Here is a 17,921-nt window from a genome sequence, read left to right as displayed (position 1 = left end):
ACCAGAAAAGTGCAAACACTGTAATTTGCATAAGTAAATACTGGTAATTGTATAAGTAAATAGCATTTCATTGCCAGTGCAACTAAAAATACTTTAATGTGTTTTACGTGTGCATGGTATCATTACGTGTGCATGGTATCATTTAGTTATATAAAAATATCTAATTGTAAAAGAATTTGTATTTTTTATACATGATGTAACCTATGTTAGAACGTTCGTGGAATGAGAGTCCTTATCCCGAGACTAGGGAAAAACTTCGTATAGGGAAAACCCCTTTTTTAACTTTTGTCGCAGTCCAATTTCGCAGTCCACTGATCAGGTCGCTGTAAGTAGCTATATAATACATATATCCAATTGTGCATGTTAAAGTGGCAGATTCTGTAAAAAAATTTATATACATTACATCGTGTGGTAAGTACACACATCGATAAATAAATTTTCGCCATAAATCCAGTAGATTCAGGAAAAATTTGGGTTTATGTATATTCGTATTATTGCATGACGTGTGCCGTAATTTTTTATTTAGGTTTAAGAGAGATATATAGGGTACCAACGATTTGTCATTTATATAAGACATCTTATGACCATGCGGGTGGAATAACCTCAGTGTAAAACCTAAAAATGTATTTCGATTGCAATTGTTTTCAATTGTTTTACACAGCTGGATATTGGTATATGAAATTTATTTTTTTGTAATGTGATTTATTTTCGCATAGATATATCATATATTGCCAGCCATAAATTTTGCATACCTCTTCTGCAGCTCAGTTTTCTGAACATCAATAATGACACATTAAATTTTACGAAGTTTATTTGACACAAACAACTTCACATTTGCTGTGAATCAACGTGCACCAACATGCACAATTCGATCTGAATCAACGTGCAGAAACGTGATGTTAATTAAGTGTTTATCACAACTTTCGATGTATTAACTATCACTCATATCAGCTTTACCTAATTAAGCTTTTGCGTCTTAACGTTTATTTGTAAAAATTTTTGAACGTTAAAAATTTTTGTTAATTCATTGTTTAAATGCATGGCTTTTTTTTAAAGAAACGCGTTCAGTTCTCGTGAATAAAATAAGAGTTTTCCGCCCTCATGCACGGATCTCTATTTCTAATATTGAAATATTGTAGTATGATATATTGTACGCATATTTTACCTACATAGCATGGTTATATAAAATGTATTATTACAGCAACGCGTACTTGTTTATCCAATGAGGTCGAAGACACGGTGTATAGCAGGTATATCTAGTTACCCTATAGTACGAACTTTTGAAAAATAAAATATATTGCAAGGCCTCAAAGCAATTAAATCCGATGGCAATGTCAATAAAAATTAATTAAATCACTTAAGCTTATTGTTTCAACCGTTTAATAAAAAAGTATTGTCAGCAGGTGGTGTCTCAGTATGTTATCAAAGTATTTGCGCACAAGTTATAACAATCCTTTCTGAATTTTCATCTTAGGTCACCACGGTAAAACGTTTCAAAGACAAAATGCTAACAAATCGTTCTGATGATGAAGTTATTTCCATGATATTTTCGGCGGAAAAAATATCGAACGATAAGAAGTACAGAGAACAGAAGAAACAGGAGGTTGTTGTTGCAGTCTGTGCCTTGTTAAACAGCAATGTCGGAAGAGTTGAATTACGTGGTGAAGGAAACTTGGTCTCTACCACGTCACTCGACTCCCTCATTCGCCCGCTTGAACAATCCTTGACATCCCGCTTTGGAGCTCAGAAAACCAAAATTTCAGCGGAGGAAAAAGGGAAAATGATAGCAATTAGAGTCAAAAAAGCTCGCTTGCTCGTCACAATAAAATGCAATCTTTACCGTCCCACTCAAAAACAAGTTGAGATTATTAGCAAAGTCCCCGATGCGTTAGAAATTATAAACAGAAGATTTGTTGATCAACCGATCCAGCTTGGCTCACACCACAAAACATTTCTTAAAGATCAAAACTATTCCTTCAAAGAAAACGAGATGACTCAATTCAAGCTCCTAAAATCAGATTCATCAAAGCACGTCACACTCGCAGATCGTATGATTTGTAAAAGTAACAAATTCAGTTGTTACGTATCAGCGTTCGCTAACCACAGGGGTGGTCACATTTACTATGGTATTGATGACGATGGCGTTGTTCAGGGAGAGAAAACAGAAGACATTTCTGAAATTGAGAAGAAAGTTGAAAAAGCCATCCAGAAGATGATCTGGCCTGATGTGATTGGTCAACCAAAACGAGGAGAACACTGGGAAATTTTCTTTGAACCAGTGCTGGACGAGAAGTCCAACCTCATCCCATCAACGTTTGTGATCGTGATCTTTATCGCTCCTTGTTTTGGTGGAGTGTTCACAGAGGAACCAGAAAGCTATGAAATGGTGGAGGGAAAAGTTGAAAGAATGTCGTTCACAACTTGGAAGGAGAAACTACAACCTATTGGTCTAAACGAGAAAAAACAAGAAATTCCTTCCACCATGAATACGGCATTAATTCCTGCATTAAAAAAAAGTTGCCGTCAGACTTATGAAGTCTTAACAGAAGCCGTTAATAATAACAAAAATTGGAATTTTTTCGTTAAATGCAGCAAGGAGATTTTAAACAAATATCCCAACAATCTTGAGGTAGAATTAATAGTGTTGTCGAGAGAAGTGATGGTAAAGTATCGACAAGGCCATTTTTCAAAAGCGTTAACCTTGTTTACTAAATTTCAAGAATGCTTTCAATGGAAAAAGCAACCCTTGGTTTTTAAAGTGGTTTTTTATTATTTGAAAATAGCAATGGCGCGTGTATCCGGGAAAATTGCAGAAGAATCTCGAGATATCTCAATTGAAGCTTTACAGATAGCTGAAAACATTAAACCAGGACTTTGTACTGCTGCTCTTTATTTAGTCATTGCATCAATTTATGATGAAAGTCAAAACGACGCAAGTTTATTGCCGGACGTACTTTGTAGCAAGGCACTGGAACACTTGAAGTATGTTGAAGATGCTCCAGTGGCACGGGCAGACCTGTATCATAATGCACACATCACGTTAGCAACATATCATCTAGGGTATAATTTGTCAGGAAAGATGATCAAAAAAGTCATCGATAAAGAAAGTCTTCAAAAAGCCCAAGCAAGTATAATGGTAGTAAATCAATCACTAGTTGAAGGAAATCCACTAACGAAATACAGAGAAATTTCGTTCAAATTGGTTCAATCAATTCTTTACATTAGACACTCCCAACTTGAACGTGAAAAACAAACGAAACACCTCGAAACAGCATTTAATTTCGCCAAAGAAGCTGAGGATCTCGTCAAAGATTCTGGTCTCAAGGAAATGGTTTGCTGGGCTCAGACTGCAATTGGTTCTTGCACTGAGGCATTATTGCTTGCGAAGTTGACGAGAATGAAAAACATAAAGGTTTTTAAAGTAAAGCAAAAAGTGCAGCGACAACAGGATACATCGCTACAGTCTAGATTATACCAGAGTAGTGATACCTTACCGGTGATGAGATAAATGAGTGAATAATGCTTACAGTAATTCCACTCAGGAAAGATATAGCTAAGCGTTTAGCCTAAGAAAAAAGAAATTAGAGGATAATGGGAATAATAAGGTATTATATTTTAAGGCCGATCTACACGATATATGGCGTATGTATTCTACTAAATTCGTGTAAATATGTCACATTTTAAACTTCGTTATAAACTGATAAACAGAAAGAGTGGCGTCAGCAATCCTTTTCATACGTCAGAACATAGACTATCGAAGGGCACTGAAGAATATGATATGAAATAAGATATGGTATAAGAATATGAACCATATTTCCTAAAATACGATTCGCGCTAGCCCATATCACGTTTGCATTTGTCAGACACAGCGCTTTAAATGAGCGTTTCCAGTCCATTCCCTTCGATAGTCTATGGTCAGGATAAGAATCGTATATACGACTATATAATCGAACTTTAAGGCATAAGGATAACATATTTAGTATTCACATATTTTACTATCTTTGTCACAAGCACAAAAGCCTTTCCGCTCCTGGGAGTTTGACATAACTTTTAAAAGCAAAATTCTGCACAATAATGCATGGCAAAGAAAGTTTTTATCGACTTATATCCAGATGTAAAAAATACGTACGTACATGCAAAACACGTGTTGAAATAATAATTTGTATACATCCTTATTCACATTTCCCACTGCAGTCTCCATTATCAACTGAGGGGTTTTTTGTCCAATACAAGTTACGGATTGTTTATTAAGACAACTTGTGTTTCTGTTGGGTTACATAGGTTTAATTAGAGAGAGGCTAGGGGTATGACACTGGAGGGACGCGTTGAAGAGAGGCGTTTTTTAGAGTTCAGCTTTATTAGGGAGAGCAGCATAAGTTAAGGAAATGGGTAAGAGAGGCTCTAAAAGGGATGTAGGCTTAGACGACCGGTTAGAAAGAGAGAATCACGACATCTAAAGAGGGTAGATTTCTTAGAAATGGCAATTTATCGAAAGAGCGGGACCAATAGGGAGGGGTTTGTTAGAGAAAGTGGCTGGGAGAATTAAAAGAGAGGGGATGGTTTTTCATGAGACAAGGATTTCTCTGCGCGGTAATGGCTGTCTTTCAAACACGTCTTGTCATTAAGAAAGACATGTCACGTGGGGAGCAAAATAGTATTTCAAGAGGGGAAGGACACGGTCACTCTTGTGAGGGGCTCAACGTTGCCTTTATATTCTGGTTTCCTTTTTGCAATCTTTCATCATCAGCTTTCTGCATCATCAGTTTCTTTGGTTTGAATTCTCACAGTTTTAAGGTTTGTTTTTGGTGGTATCAACAGTCTGGGATCAGATATCACACTGATGTCGCTAATTATACTGTGAAGTTGCAACGTTTCCTCGTTCACCGGGAGGGGAGTTGTGACCTTGTTCTCGGTGATTTTTTCCGGAGTCGGTTCGACGGATGGGTGAACAGCTGCCCTAAATTGAGGAATTCCGAAAAGATTGTTATCAAAGTGTATGATATCAACGTGTTCATGAAAATGATATTGAAAAAACACTGGTCGTGCAACTCACTGCAATTTTCTCATCTCCCTCATTCTTCGAACTAAATTGTAGTGGCTCAATTCCGGATATCTTTTCTTGCCTGTTAATCTGCAAAAAAATAATTGAAAAACATTAATGAGCGGACCATATGAACAGCCACAAATAATACTCTGTTTATGCTGGATATCTCGACAGAAAAACCACCCTCTGCTAACCCAATGTTTCTTCAAAAAGAATATGCGATTCTTTTAGAATACTAGTGGGCAAATTCTTTGTCTTTCGAGAAATGATACAATGGATCTACGATTAAAGAGAGCTGTTGTTGTAAGCCAGGCCTAAAAGCTTTTTGAGAACCAAAGCGCGGAATATCTCGTATGTACCTATCCCAAGCAGTCTTCCAGCTGGACAGAATACTCGACGTCCAGGTCCATGCGCTCATTGTGATTCCTGCACCAAACAGCGAGAAAAGATGCAGTTCAATAATTCCGAGGTCTGGTCGACTGTCCGCCTCGCATTCTTGCGGTCCATTCTTGATCGTAGCGTCTGCGATGCATCTAAAGAATCATGACGCATGTTGTGAGCTATTTGGGAGTTTAGAGGTTAAATCAGGAGCCGAGGTGAAGTTAGGGGCAGGGGTGTAGCCTCCCCGAAATCAGTGGGGAATAACCGTCATAATGCAGGTGGAGGGAACCACCATACACAAACGCTATCTATGACAAGTGCAGCATGTTGCAGCTCTCAGAAGCTTTCGTCCAATTGGATAATGCTTTTCTATGCTTTCTAAAGAACGAAGCTATGCTATTGCTTGAAACAGAAATGTATTGTAAAGTTCAGCCAATGAAAATCATTCTTGCGAGGAGCTGCGACACTACCCTGACAAGTAGGGTGTGGGGGAGACGGGGGGAGGGGTGATTACATATATCTTAGACTGGGGGCGGCCCACTTAGAGGAGACCTCGCTTGTCTGTCGGTGAAGTAAGTTTATTAAATTGTGCAACAAACATCTTACTTCATGTATTCCCTGTAACCTTGTTCCCAGATTTTCTGATTTTGATAATCGTAGAGATGACACGCGAAGGTTGTGCCAACAAAAATGAAAGCAAGGAAGGCGAATATACCTGAAACATGGACACCATATTAAGACAAGCGTGCTGGAGTACTTTATAATGAAACATGCATGATTTCCTAGTACACATACAATTTTGAAAACAGTTGAGAATTGTAGGATTCATACCGATTCTAACAATAGTCTCCTTAATTCTGCTGGCGGATCTCAGACTTAGAAAATGAGGATTAGTTTTTCTTAGTTTCCATAGGATAAACAGCCCTGCAAGAAGAATGTTCAGTTTTTGTAATAATCTTAACAACAGGAGCCGGTTGTATCAAGCCCATTTAGCTTAAACGGTGGATAAGTCAAAATTAAATAACACTCTTACATCTCTTTTGCATGAGTGAACTTGAATATTATGCACTGAATATGTAGTTGTAAACAGTATCTTTGTATTAAGGTTAAAAACATTTAGTTTGCTTGTTGAGTAAAACGATAGACTTGCTTTCTATTTTGAACTTAACCATTAAGCTAAACGGGCTTGATACAACTGGCCCCAGATGAAGAAGAAACATTGCATTAATCACCACATGCAATAATCTGCCAAAGGAGATGATTCTCATAAGTCATGACACATACCTCTAGATAGAAATGTACCGCTGACCGCTAGGTTAATCCCAAGCGGAGCCAAGAGGAAATATATTCTCATTTGAATGTTTCTGTATCCGACAAAACAGATTCCACTGAGCGAATTACCATCGACCTGCAAAAGGGATTTCCTATTAAGTTCATCTCGCTGGGCGATGACTGTTTAGATCATGCAGACTACGTAGTATTTAATGCACAGTCAACTCTCATAACCCTCGTAAGAGATCAGGTCATTAAACGCCATCAAAAATTAATGGTGAAGAGATTCGAAAGTCTTTAAAAAAACAATGTAAATATTTTTCCTAATTTGGCCATCGCTTTTACAGTTTTAAAATCATCCGAAAACTCGGTTATGCCATAAATTTCGAGCAATATTGTTGAAACAACTGCTAGAAACATTGTAAAGTAACATGTTGGTGGGAACAATGTTAAATCGTGTTGAAATGCTAGCTCTTATGTATAGCTCTGCCTGACGATGCAAAATCATTATAGCTTTGTCGTTTGCACTCGTCTGATCAAGCAAAGCTTTTGTTGTCTCGTATAAGATAAGATTATTTTGATACAGATCGTGATAAGACTATATTTTGAACCAAAAATATTGCTAGTCTTTTTTGCAAGAGTTAAGCATCCGTTCATACCTGTGAAAGTGACATGACGATACAAGACAGGATAAGTGGTGGTATCCAGGACACGAGGTGAAAGTACAAGGCTTTGCTTGATAGATCATCTCTGGTTGTGCCCAGACTTTGGAAGCAGATATACCAGGCGTAAGACAGAACAGCGAACCATATCACTCCAGCCGTTGAGAAATAATAGACCAGAAAAAACGTGAAGATGCATGACACCGAATCTGCACCGCTGGAAAGAGAAGAAATGATGCTCTAGATTGTATGTGTTCATTCGTGAAAGATCGATCAGTTCTGAATGCAGTTTGTTTCTAAACTGTTCTTCATAGAGGTCCAGTAAGAATAATCTCTTATTGATCCAGTCATTCCAGTGTTACTACAGGAGGAAACCTAAACTAAACTAACTTTATTTATACTGGATAGCCCTATCAGCTCTAAACTGTTCTTCCTAGAGATCCAGTAAGGATCATCTCTTATTGATCCAGTGTTACTACAGGAGGAAACCTAAACTAAACTAACTTTATTTATACTGGATAGCTCTATCAGTTCTAAACTGTTCTTCCTAGAGGTCCAGTAAGGATCATCTCTTACTGATCGAGTTTTACTACAGGAGGAAACCTCAACTAAACTAACTTTATTTATACTGGATGGTTCTATCCGTTCTAAAGTATTCTCAACAGACAGACTCTTAGAGAGCATTAACAAATACGTACACTGGTTCCCCCAGACGCATCGTGTTGTCACCTCTGCAAAGAATCTTGCTCCTAGTTTCTCCGAAAAACTGAATCAGAAATCCCAAGTACGTGAGACAGAAACAGGCGTTCATGTAGAACAAAATAACTGAAGGATACTTGTTCTGCGCTTTCCAACCAACCAGAAACGTAAGCTAAGAAAATACAGCAAAGATAGTTAACTAGAAACTAGTTTGTTTCAACGGCTTGAATTGTTAAATGTTTGGAATAAAGGATGTCTGAAAAATAAACGCTAGCAGCGCCTTTTGTAACATCAAGATGTGTTTGCAATGTTTTTTTTTTGAAAAGGCATATCTTATATCATCATTGGTGGTCAACAACTAACTTGTTGGAGTAAATCCTGGCATGAACGATTCAGGCCGAAAATGTACAGATTCATCCCAGTGTGCATGCCCCGTATTCATCACTGAATAATCCATACCCCATGAGTAATGCACGTGCGCTTCACGAGGATCAACTCACCACAGTAAAAGCTGTACAGAGAACGGACAGCGAACCAAACGCGCCAATGAAACGATGAATTCGATCATGTTCCTCGTCTGTAAATATCGGATTATTACATTGGATACCACAGCCGTGAACACCCTCGTACCAGCTCTCCTCGTCGTCCGTGTTTACAAGAGGTGTTGGACAATTCGTCTTGTTGATTTTCAACGCCTAGAGTTATGAGCAAAATCTTAGTCTCATTTACGGTATACGCTGTCCAATTTTCTGTATTCACAATTACCATTCACAAATCCCAAGTTTTAAATATTTTGCAGAGAGTATTACGATAAAGTAACACAGTGTTTACCACTGTTTTAGTTCCTTTGAATATTTCTACCAAATACTTTAAAACTCATTCAGGATGATCTGAATTCTGGAATTCTGAGAAACGTTTTTGAAAATCGCCGCGGATTTCAGAGAAAATTTGCACTTACAGAACCGTGCAAACCCTGTGTACTTTTTAAGTTGTTAATCGATCTGTCTAGATTGTGGCTGACCTTTTATAAATCAAGATATGGTAGTTTCAACGAGGTTCAAGAACAGCACATTTTTCAGGCGCAAAACCTCCAGACACCGAAATAATCCAACTTAGATTTCACACGATCAGACGAAGTGTAACCGGCAATGTTTTGTAAATAATCTCGAGTAGGCGTCAATACACAAAATAATACAAAAAAACTTTGAACTGTCGATGCGAACATTCTTTTTTTAAAAGAGACATTTGTGTTGCAAAACTCAAGCTCAATTTCAACACATACTGTACGACACAGGAAAGGGTCTTCAAAAACTGCCTGGCTCGGAAGTAAAACGGATATGAAAGACCGACAGGTCATTTTAGGATTGTTTTTGTGTCTGTTTTATATCACGGCTTGTAATCTTCTGTATAAATGGATATTATTCTCGCTTGACAGCGGAACGGAAAGAGGTCATGAATATCCTTTAAGAAAATTGTCTCAATTCTCAAACAAATCTCTCGATGCGTGTGGTCCGTCTTGTGATTTTCCAGAATTCCTAACTGTAATGTCTGTCATGGCTGCCCGTTGTTTGGAAAGAGAGATGTTGTGTGACATTCGATAACAAATTCTTGTGAACTATTTCTAGAGGAAGCTGTTGTTTTAGCATGGATTGCCGATTGCAGTTAATTTGATGTGAATATGGCTGCTCCATAAGTTGGGGAAGGCTGCGATTGTACCCTATAACGAATCATAGTTATTGTAGTCAGTGCTTCCACAATTGATTTACCAAATTTCCTTTTGAGATGCTAAAAAATCCTTTTTTCCAAAAATATTTCCTTGCCAAAATTTCCAAATTTCCTTGCAAATTCCTTGCAAATAGCGGCCTTAATGGAACAAATTTTTCTCAGTGACAAAATAAACAATATTTTTTTAAGTGATACAGCTGAAATATATTCCATATACAAAAATACTTCCAAAATTCATCCAAAAATTTGGTCACTTTTTATTAAATTAACCACAGAAACTTTGATAGAAGTGTAAAATAGGCGTAGAGTATTTGGGGGGGGGGGGGGCTGAGGGCTAGAACCCCCCGAGAAATTTTAGGGTAAAAAATTTACTAGGTAATAATTGCATCATATAGCAATGTTGAATCTTTAAAAAGACATCCTTATATACACATGAAACAGTTTTATTAGTGAATATAATAACATATAATAATATATCAAACAACTTAGAAAAGCAATTCTGAAATACGAAGTTTAGATCCGCAGCCACTACTTTCTGTATTCCTCATTTTATACAGGGAGACTTTTAGCTGGGCTTACATGAAGTCTATACCTTGGTTAGCCAAGCTTTAAGCCCCCCTCCCGGAAGAAAACAAAACCCTACACCTATGAGTGAGGAAAATGGTTATATACTTGAAGAACCAAATCTTTGCAAACTTATTATTTTTTATTCAATTTTAAGTCTAATATAAACAATTTTCAAGATTTCCTTGCAATTTCCTTGCCCAGGCTAAAATTTCCTGTCCATTTCCTCCTCAATTTTATTTCCTTGCCTTTTTCCTTGAAAAAGCCAAAATTTCCTTTTGCAGGGAAATTTCCTTGCAAGTGGAAGCCCTGATTGTAGTGGGAGGGTTTGGAAGACCGGCAAACTTCAAAGTGACACGTGACTATTCGATACTTGAACTCGAAGAAAGACATCACGTGACAGTCAAGGTGCATACATTTTAATTTTGTAGTATAATTTTATGTTGCCGATCAGAAAATTTGGATTTTTTCGATAGTTTTACAACGATTTCATAAATATTGCATTTTTGTCGTACTTTACTTATGCGAAAGGCAACGTTTGAGACCTTTTTATGTGCTATTGGTCCAGCTGCTTCCGCTGTATATAGTATCGACGGGGTGCCAGCTATCATATTTCAAGTCACAAGTATATTTAGTGAACCTTCAGACAGCGATACTCTTCGAATAGACACAATAAAACTCAGCTTTTACGTATTGGAAACATGGATATAGATGATGAGTACGAATCCGAGTTTCCTGTTAGCCTTTGCTCCGACTTCGAGCAAACTATGGCACTTCTCGAGATGGATATTGAGGAGGTTCAGTCCGAAGTTGAACACTCGCTTGAAGAGGTAATAGAAATGGTATAGTCATACGGTAGTTACACTTCATACCGTTAGTATTACTAAAACCTTAATTGTTATTACACCTTTCCCTCCAGGTAGAAGGAAAGAAGCAGTTTCCTTGCAACTTCTGCGAGAAAGTTTGCAAATCGAAAGGTGGCTTAACGAAGCACCAGCGGAGTAAACACGTCGAACAAGTGGGTGAGAGTTCATCTTCATCTAAAATTGAGAAAAATGTGTTATCAGTGGAAAACGTGTGCTCTATTATCCGCGACATCGGTCGACATTTGGTTGACGAAAAACTTTATAAAGAGGAACAAACAGCAGAAATATTCAAGCTTTCTCCAACTGATTTATTTGTCAGCTTTGTCAATCAACTCTTACTGAAATTTAAAAGGAAGAGAAATCAAGACAAATTTCTTACAGAGTTTTATGGAAATTCATATGCCAACTGGAAAAAATTCTTTCATCCTTATGGAGAACAGAAAATAGTTTTTCTTATGTTAATCCATCTTCCCCAACGCCTGATTGGATTCCTAGAGAAAGGTCAAGATGACCAAGGAATATCAAAGGTATAGTTCTTATTTTAGATTGTTAAAATCACAAGTATTTTGCCAGTCCTGATAACCTTTTTTGATTTACTTGTTGACTAAATTTTAGGAGGAGATGTCCCTATTACCTCATGAATATGGACCATTATCTTACCTTACTGGTTATGTGATACGATCATTTTACCAAAAGAGCAAAAATTGTTCCAGAAGCAACTCCGCCCGCAACAAAGAAATTCAAGCTTTAATGTCATCAATGAGACAGGAAACAGAGAGGAATGAATATATTTCATCTTTATCAAGAGGTGGACTTTGGGCACCCCATGAATGGATTGTTAGGATTGCAGAGGTTGCTGAGTTGGCATTCAGAAAGAGTACAAATAAAGACAAGGTTACTTTTCTTCCAGTAGACATTATAGTTAATGAAGTATTAACTTCCCCTCTTGTTAAAAGCTTATGGAACAATATCATTCAAAACTGTTCTGTACAAATTTCAAAAGAATGTCAATGTTTATGTTTGGAAAATGTAGTGAAACTATATGTTACTGTCAGATCTTTTTCATTGGCTAAAGATATTGTAAATAAGTATAAACTGAGTCAACATACTCAGAAAACTAAAGCTCTACGAAAGGACCTGAAGAAAGCCAGTGAAGTATGCTTGTAATTATGTCATAAGTAATCTAGCACATTTGAGGTTAAAGGTTGAATAAATGGTGATTTGATACTCTATATAATTATTAAGTTTACAAGGTTTCTCGAAGATCATTATTGTACATTATTAGTTCATAAAAATTGCTTTCAGTACAGCTACAGTATGCAATATTTAAAAGAGGCTGTGACATCACATTACAAAAAATAGTGAACTCAATGAAGTTACTCATGAAAATAAAAGCTTCCCATATGTATTCTTATGTATATTAAAGATGCAATTTGAAAAAAACAACACTCTTTATTAGGCAGTCAGCACATTTTGCTAGTCTGTGACAGATAGTATTATTATTCTAAACCCACAGATGCCTAAAATTGAAAGTAAGACCTTAATTTGTGTTACTCATGCACTTAAATTTCAACAAAGCTCTATTTCAATAGGGAGGGGGGTGATGCAGCCTGTATATGTATTGTCTGAAATATTAGTGTCAATCAGTTAATGGTTTCTTCTTTTTTACTATTCTCTTGGGCAGCTGCTCATCGCTCACATTGCACCACTTACTTTTCTTTCCGGAATGCCGTCCTGATACATTCCCCTCAATTGATTTGGGTGCAACATCTCGCAAGGTGGCAATTCTTAGGTCATTATAGCCAAATTCTGCAGCTGATGGGTTGTCACTTCTTCGTCCTTGGGCACGCTGGTAGCCAAAGTACTCTTCAACGTCATCTTGACAAAAACGTTCAGTCAAAACAAAGTCAAACCCCTCACTCAACAAGAACTTGGTTGTTGCTATAACTGATTTGATTGACATCTTTAATCCACTGAAGGTTTGGGTACTCAAGAACATACGTCCTCTGTCATCATCAGTGAATGCTCCTTCTCTCAATTCTGTCGACAATTTCCAATTGTTTAGGTATTCCAGAAAGACATTTTGCAGCCAATTGAATCTCTCGTCATCCATACTTCTGTATGGAGCTAATAAAGCGTTGCGCTTCTTCTGGTGCTCGGTGGTGGATCGAACATTCATGCAGTCAAAAAAATCGTTCATCATCTTGCACAGTTTGGCGGTTTCCTCTGCTTCTCCCGATGAGAAATGGCGCTGTAGAGCTTGTGCAACTGTATTGCTCAACACTTGCACTGCCATGCTGACTTTCATCTTTGAATAGGACTTTAGGGCAATGTGATCTACGGTCAACTTAGGTAGCTGGTGGAGACCCGAATCAAGATCCGAGTAATATAGTTTGGCAATGTGTTCCCAGAGCAGGTACTTCTTGTTGTTCCACATGTAGCGTGTGCGCTTACCACTTCCAGAATTAAATAGGCAGTTTCTGGTAGTCTTAAGCAAATGTGGTGCATCAGAGAAGAAGTAGATTTTTCGACTTGAAGCAAAAAGATTTGGTGTGTAGTTTACCACTTCTGTACCTGGTTCGACCAAATCGGAATGCAGTTGGTAGAAGAGGCGATTAGGTGATGCTCCATCAGATACAGTGGCACAAACCCAGAGATTACACGTAAGCTCAAGTACAGATACAGCTTTCCAAAACAAAGGCATTATCTGATATGAAGTGACATCTTTAGTAAGAAAGTACGCAAGGGCATATTTAAGAACACTTGCAGCACCACGTACAAAAAATACCAGGGCATGGGTCGCAAGGTCAGACGATCCACTGCTAAGATTCAGTTCCTCTTCTCCAAGATCAACAAAGCCAATTAGTTCATTGGAGTGTTTATCAAAGACCAGCTTTGATTGGATTTTCATTTCATCAAATGAAAGGACAACATACCTCTGTATGTCAAAATACTGGCTTGTTTGATTCTTTAATCTTTCAATATTATCAGGATGAAAACCAGCCCTTGGCTTGAAGAAATTTCGGTAATCCCTGAGAGTTCTCTCACTTGGTAGTACCAAAACACCAGACTCTCGCAATTCTTTGTATGCTGCTGGAGACTTGGCATGAAGAGACAGGCAGAAACGGATGATATGAGGATGGTACCTGGCAATAATAAAAACATATTAATGACTGTATATAATAATCCATCAGGAGACTCTAATTGCCTAATGTAAAATAAAATAAGTAATATTTTTCCCAGTCTAAGGGCCAAAGGCACAAAAATGTTTTCTCACACAATCCAGGATAATAAATCTAGGGTGAACTGTTAAGAGTATTGTACAGGTTGACTATACAAAGCCACTTCTAGTTCTAGTTATTGAATTAAAGATTGGGTGCCATATACAGTCTACTTTTTCATATCTTTTCATTCAATCTTTTTTAAATGGCCTTCAGCACCCTGTCTACAATAACTTTCCTTCTGTTGTATGTCTTTTCCTATTTCAAACAACAATATTAAGGCCTACAATCATGGTGCAGTATACCTCCCAGCAGTGTGTGAAAAGTATGAATAGATAAACTATGTCATGCAAAAAACATGCTTCACTACCTTCTTCCAAATTTTGGCATAGCTAGTAGTTTCCTTTGCTGCTCCCAGAAAACTTTCATGTGGGGGGTTACATCATCACTTCTGTCAGCAAGAATTGCCAAGATATCTTTTTCCATTGTTTCGTCGATAGGGATGCTGTTGCTCTCAATTTCTTTCTCCAGTTCAGCAATTCGACCCTCAAGTTCTTTACAAACCAGCCTTTGCTGTTGAACAGTGGCAATTAACCTCTCCTTACTTGAGCCAGACAGGGGTGCATTACTTTTCAGAGGCTCTGTTCCTTTCTTGACAGCACTCTCTTTCATTTTTGTAAGGGATTTTTCCTTTTTGATACAATCAGAACAGGAGACGTTGCTGCAAAGCAACTCACAATGCTCTGACCTGATAAACACATGAGCCTGAAATGGTGGACCATCTTCTTCATAGCACTTTCGCTCAATTGGGATTGTATGTCTCATGACACTGCTGGCACCACAAGTCGGACTGGGATCTTCACATAAAGAGACAATGTGTTTCTCTTTACTTAGACCTTGACAAACTTGAGCACTTTCCAAAGTGGCCATTAGGGTAGAGATGGATGTATGCTTTAAAGATCTTTTGTGACTAACATAAATATAATGGTCATCTGGTAAAAACCAGTTGTACACAGCAACAGAAAAGGTGAGTTCAGAAACAACTGACAAGGAAAGCTTTGGTAGGGTATAAGGTGGCTGGAAAAACTCAAAAACTATACTGTCCTCTTCCCCTTTTTTGCACCATCTGTTCATCTTCAATGGTAATATCTTTTGTTGAAAGTGTTTAAAGTTTCGATAAACCACTAGGACAGGATCATCAATTTGCTGTCGCACTAGATCACGCCTTGGTGTAGCAGGAGGTGGAGGTGGTATACTCTTCACTGGCAAGTTTAAGGATGGAATTGCTCCACGAGCTAATATCTTACGAGTAGAAACTGAAAAAAAAAAGACCTACTGTTAAATATATATAATCACCCTAGCATAGCTTTTACGAGTTTCAATATGAAACACGATAGACATTGCAAAAATTACTGATAATCTTTAAAGATCAGAGGAATCATACTTTTAGAAGATATCTATTGCAAACTTTACAGCATGAGTGACTATAATCAACAAATGAACTACCTATCACAGTAACTGCATATAGACATCGTCGTAAGGACAAATTATTTACTATGAAATTTCATATGGAAATAACCCCTAAAAACGTTTGACAATTGAAATACAGTAGGCGAAATATCACCTTAAATTTGTCTTTTTTTAACAACTCCTATCTTGAGTTTTTTGGTTTACACATAGTACATTATCCACTGGGATTTTCTGACGCAAACTTGTGCCAAACAACTAATTATATGCATACAGGGGACTATTGTTTTCGACTCTGAAGGGTCGTGATCTTAAGGGCTTAAAAACCGCACCGATATGTAAATTTAGGAATAATATTATCAAATCAAAAATAAGAATATACTTACAAGTCTCATATTCTTCTTTCCTAAAATGCTTCTCACACACATACAGGTTTCCGCTATTGATTTGTCGACGCAAACCTTCGTCTACAACACGGTCCTTGGTGATAACACTTATCCAAGCTTCGCGAGTTTTCTTCGATAACTCATCTGTTTCCGAAGGGATTTTAAAAATTCCTACCCCGACGTGCTTTCGACTTGTCGCGCAACCAAATATGGAGCAATTCGCTCCTGGCATCGCGAAAAAGACGCCAAAATACAATGTTTTTGTGTCGCGCTTCCTTTAATCTATATGATTTTACGATGAAAACAACTCTGTTCGATGCACCTTGGTTCCCACGTGATTAAAGACAATAAGTTTTTTAGTCACGTGACCCGGTCTTCCAAACCCTCCCACTACAATAACTATGAACGAATGCAATTTGCGTTTTCTTGAATTTTACGCGACCCATTATTCTTCATAAGAGCATGGTAATAGTCTTCTAACTACCATGATTAGAAAGACGCACGATCTCAAATTCCTATCAATCTATCGCTCAGGTAAACGGGAAAACCGTTGTTTCAAGTGGGATTTGAAATTCGATGTTCATGTTCTGTGGTCTAGAACGCTGGTATATGTTTACAATAAATCGTCACAAAAATATTGAGTAGGTTTTCTGGGCGATTAGATTGGCTACCAAGCCTCCAAGCCCATTTGGTTCTACAGCTCAATTGGTAAAACAACAGTGTGTAGACTACCCGAGTCTGAGAGCCCTACAACGATTTATTTCCATTGTTCTTTGTGTGTGAGATTAACGTGAATTTAATATATCAAAATAGTAAACGATTATCGTCGAGTTTCTGAACAGTAAAAACCCACGTTATTTTCTGCGAAAGATTTGATAAACTCTCAGCAAAAGTCTGGTTTTAATTGGCTGCGCGATGCTGTGTATTCTTTTGGTGTTTTGTTGCTTACAAATGAGTGAAACGACTATAAATTTTGACACTTTTTATCGCTAATTAAATTACAGACACTTGTAAATGCTTGTTAAGTATTAGTTCCTCACAAATTGTGTCAAACCGACTTAACCGAGGAATAGTTTTGAAATAACCTACCGTAAGGTTGTCACAATCTTTTAAAGGGAATTTCTCGCACTCTAAAAACTCAGGCCACCCACCATATGTATGGTATTTCTCGACGACGCGACATGGCGCTCTCGTGAGCAAGCAAGCAGAACGACATGGCAACCGGGCAACCTTATCGGAATCTTTGTGGCATTCTGGCATGTAAACTCGACACAGCAAAGGTTTGAGGACCTCCCAGCAACGTGGCAAAAAACTCAGGGCTTTCCAACGTTTAAGATTTTTCTCGATTTCTTTTTGATCTTTTGAGTCGGTAGCAATGCTTGTCGTCGTGAAGTTGAACGGCAATTCAATGTCGAAACAAGTTTGCATTTCCAATTTCTCGCATTTTAACGTCTTGTTTAAAGAATTCACCTTCGCGATAAGCAAAACAAGCGTCCAGAGCATACAAGACTTCGCGTCCATCGATTCCGCACATGACAAAGCGAATTCGGTGGACTTTACGCGAATTTGCGCAAAATATTCTGTTTGGAATTTTTACTAATCCAAGAGTGGATAAACAATACGGAATGCGCAGG

The 17,921-nt window shown here is 37.7% G+C and overlaps 3 protein-coding genes across 3 annotated transcripts; 1 reads left to right on the top strand and 2 right to left on the bottom strand.

Moving 5' to 3' along the window:
• Nucleotides 1-3,921: 3,921 nt before the first annotated feature.
• On the bottom strand, nucleotides 3,922-17,912 carry LOC114527025 (smoothened homolog). Its single transcript, XM_028548594.1, has 10 exons — nucleotides 17,377-17,912; nucleotides 8,559-8,753; nucleotides 8,058-8,230; nucleotides 7,357-7,576; nucleotides 6,710-6,833; nucleotides 6,257-6,349; nucleotides 6,032-6,140; nucleotides 5,404-5,577; nucleotides 5,054-5,131; nucleotides 3,922-4,957 (listed from the first exon to the last, which is right to left on the bottom strand). The coding sequence occupies exons 1-10, from the start codon at nucleotides 17,806-17,808 to the stop codon at nucleotides 4,744-4,746; spliced, it is 1,812 nt and encodes a 603-aa protein (XP_028404395.1). The 5' UTR covers nucleotides 17,809-17,912; the 3' UTR covers nucleotides 3,922-4,743.
• On the top strand, nucleotides 10,753-12,546 carry LOC114527026. Its single transcript, XM_028548595.1, has 3 exons — nucleotides 10,753-11,177; nucleotides 11,267-11,740; nucleotides 11,829-12,546. The coding sequence occupies exons 1-3, from the start codon at nucleotides 11,049-11,051 to the stop codon at nucleotides 12,378-12,380; spliced, it is 1,155 nt and encodes a 384-aa protein (XP_028404396.1). The 5' UTR covers nucleotides 10,753-11,048; the 3' UTR covers nucleotides 12,381-12,546.
• Nucleotides 12,575-16,581, bottom strand: LOC114527024. The gene is made up of 3 exons (XM_028548593.1): nucleotides 16,288-16,581; nucleotides 14,805-15,750; nucleotides 12,575-14,359 (listed from the first exon to the last, which is right to left on the bottom strand). The coding sequence occupies exons 1-3, from the start codon at nucleotides 16,517-16,519 to the stop codon at nucleotides 12,853-12,855; spliced, it is 2,685 nt and encodes an 894-aa protein (XP_028404394.1). The 5' UTR covers nucleotides 16,520-16,581; the 3' UTR covers nucleotides 12,575-12,852.
• Nucleotides 17,913-17,921: the final 9 nt, after the last annotated feature.

This window comes from Dendronephthya gigantea, unplaced genomic scaffold (genome assembly GCF_004324835.1).
Source record: "Dendronephthya gigantea isolate DGI-Jeju-01 unplaced genomic scaffold, DenGig_1.0 000042F, whole genome shotgun sequence".
Classification (NCBI taxonomy): domain Eukaryota; kingdom Metazoa; phylum Cnidaria; class Anthozoa; order Malacalcyonacea; family Nephtheidae; genus Dendronephthya; species Dendronephthya gigantea.
Note: the sequence above shows the minus strand (reverse complement) of the source record. Positions and strands in the feature narration are given on the sequence as shown.

Bases quoted from the DNA above. Each gene is read 5' to 3' on its own strand.
- LOC114527026 (XM_028548595.1), top strand. From the start codon at position 11,049: ATGGATATAGATGATGAGTACGAATCCGAGTTTCCTGTTAGCCTTTGC. The intron at 11,178-11,266 runs GTAATAGAAATG...CTTTCCCTCCAG, and splicing joins TTGAACACTCGCTTGAAGAG to GTAGAAGGAAAGAAGCAGTT. The intron at 11,741-11,828 runs GTATAGTTCTTA...ACTAAATTTTAG, and splicing joins ATGACCAAGGAATATCAAAG to GAGGAGATGTCCCTATTACC.
- LOC114527025 (XM_028548594.1), bottom strand. From the start codon at position 17,808: ATGGACGCGAAGTCTTGTATGCTCTGGACGCTTGTTTTGCTTATCGCG. The intron at 6,350-6,709 runs GTATGTGTCATG...TTCTTCTTGCAG, and splicing joins CGGTACATTTCTATCTAGAG to GGCTGTTTATCCTATGGAAA. The intron at 5,132-5,403 runs GTACATACGAGA...ATTTTTTTGCAG, and splicing joins TGGAAGACTGCTTGGGATAG to ATTAACAGGCAAGAAAAGAT.
- LOC114527024 (XM_028548593.1), bottom strand. From the start codon at position 16,519: ATGCCAGGAGCGAATTGCTCCATATTTGGTTGCGCGACAAGTCGAAAG. The intron at 15,751-16,287 runs GTAAGTATATTC...TTTTTTTTTCAG, and splicing joins GAAAGAAGAATATGAGACTT to TTTCTACTCGTAAGATATTA. The intron at 14,360-14,804 runs GTAGTGAAGCAT...TATTATTGCCAG, and splicing joins ATGCCAAAATTTGGAAGAAG to GTACCATCCTCATATCATCC.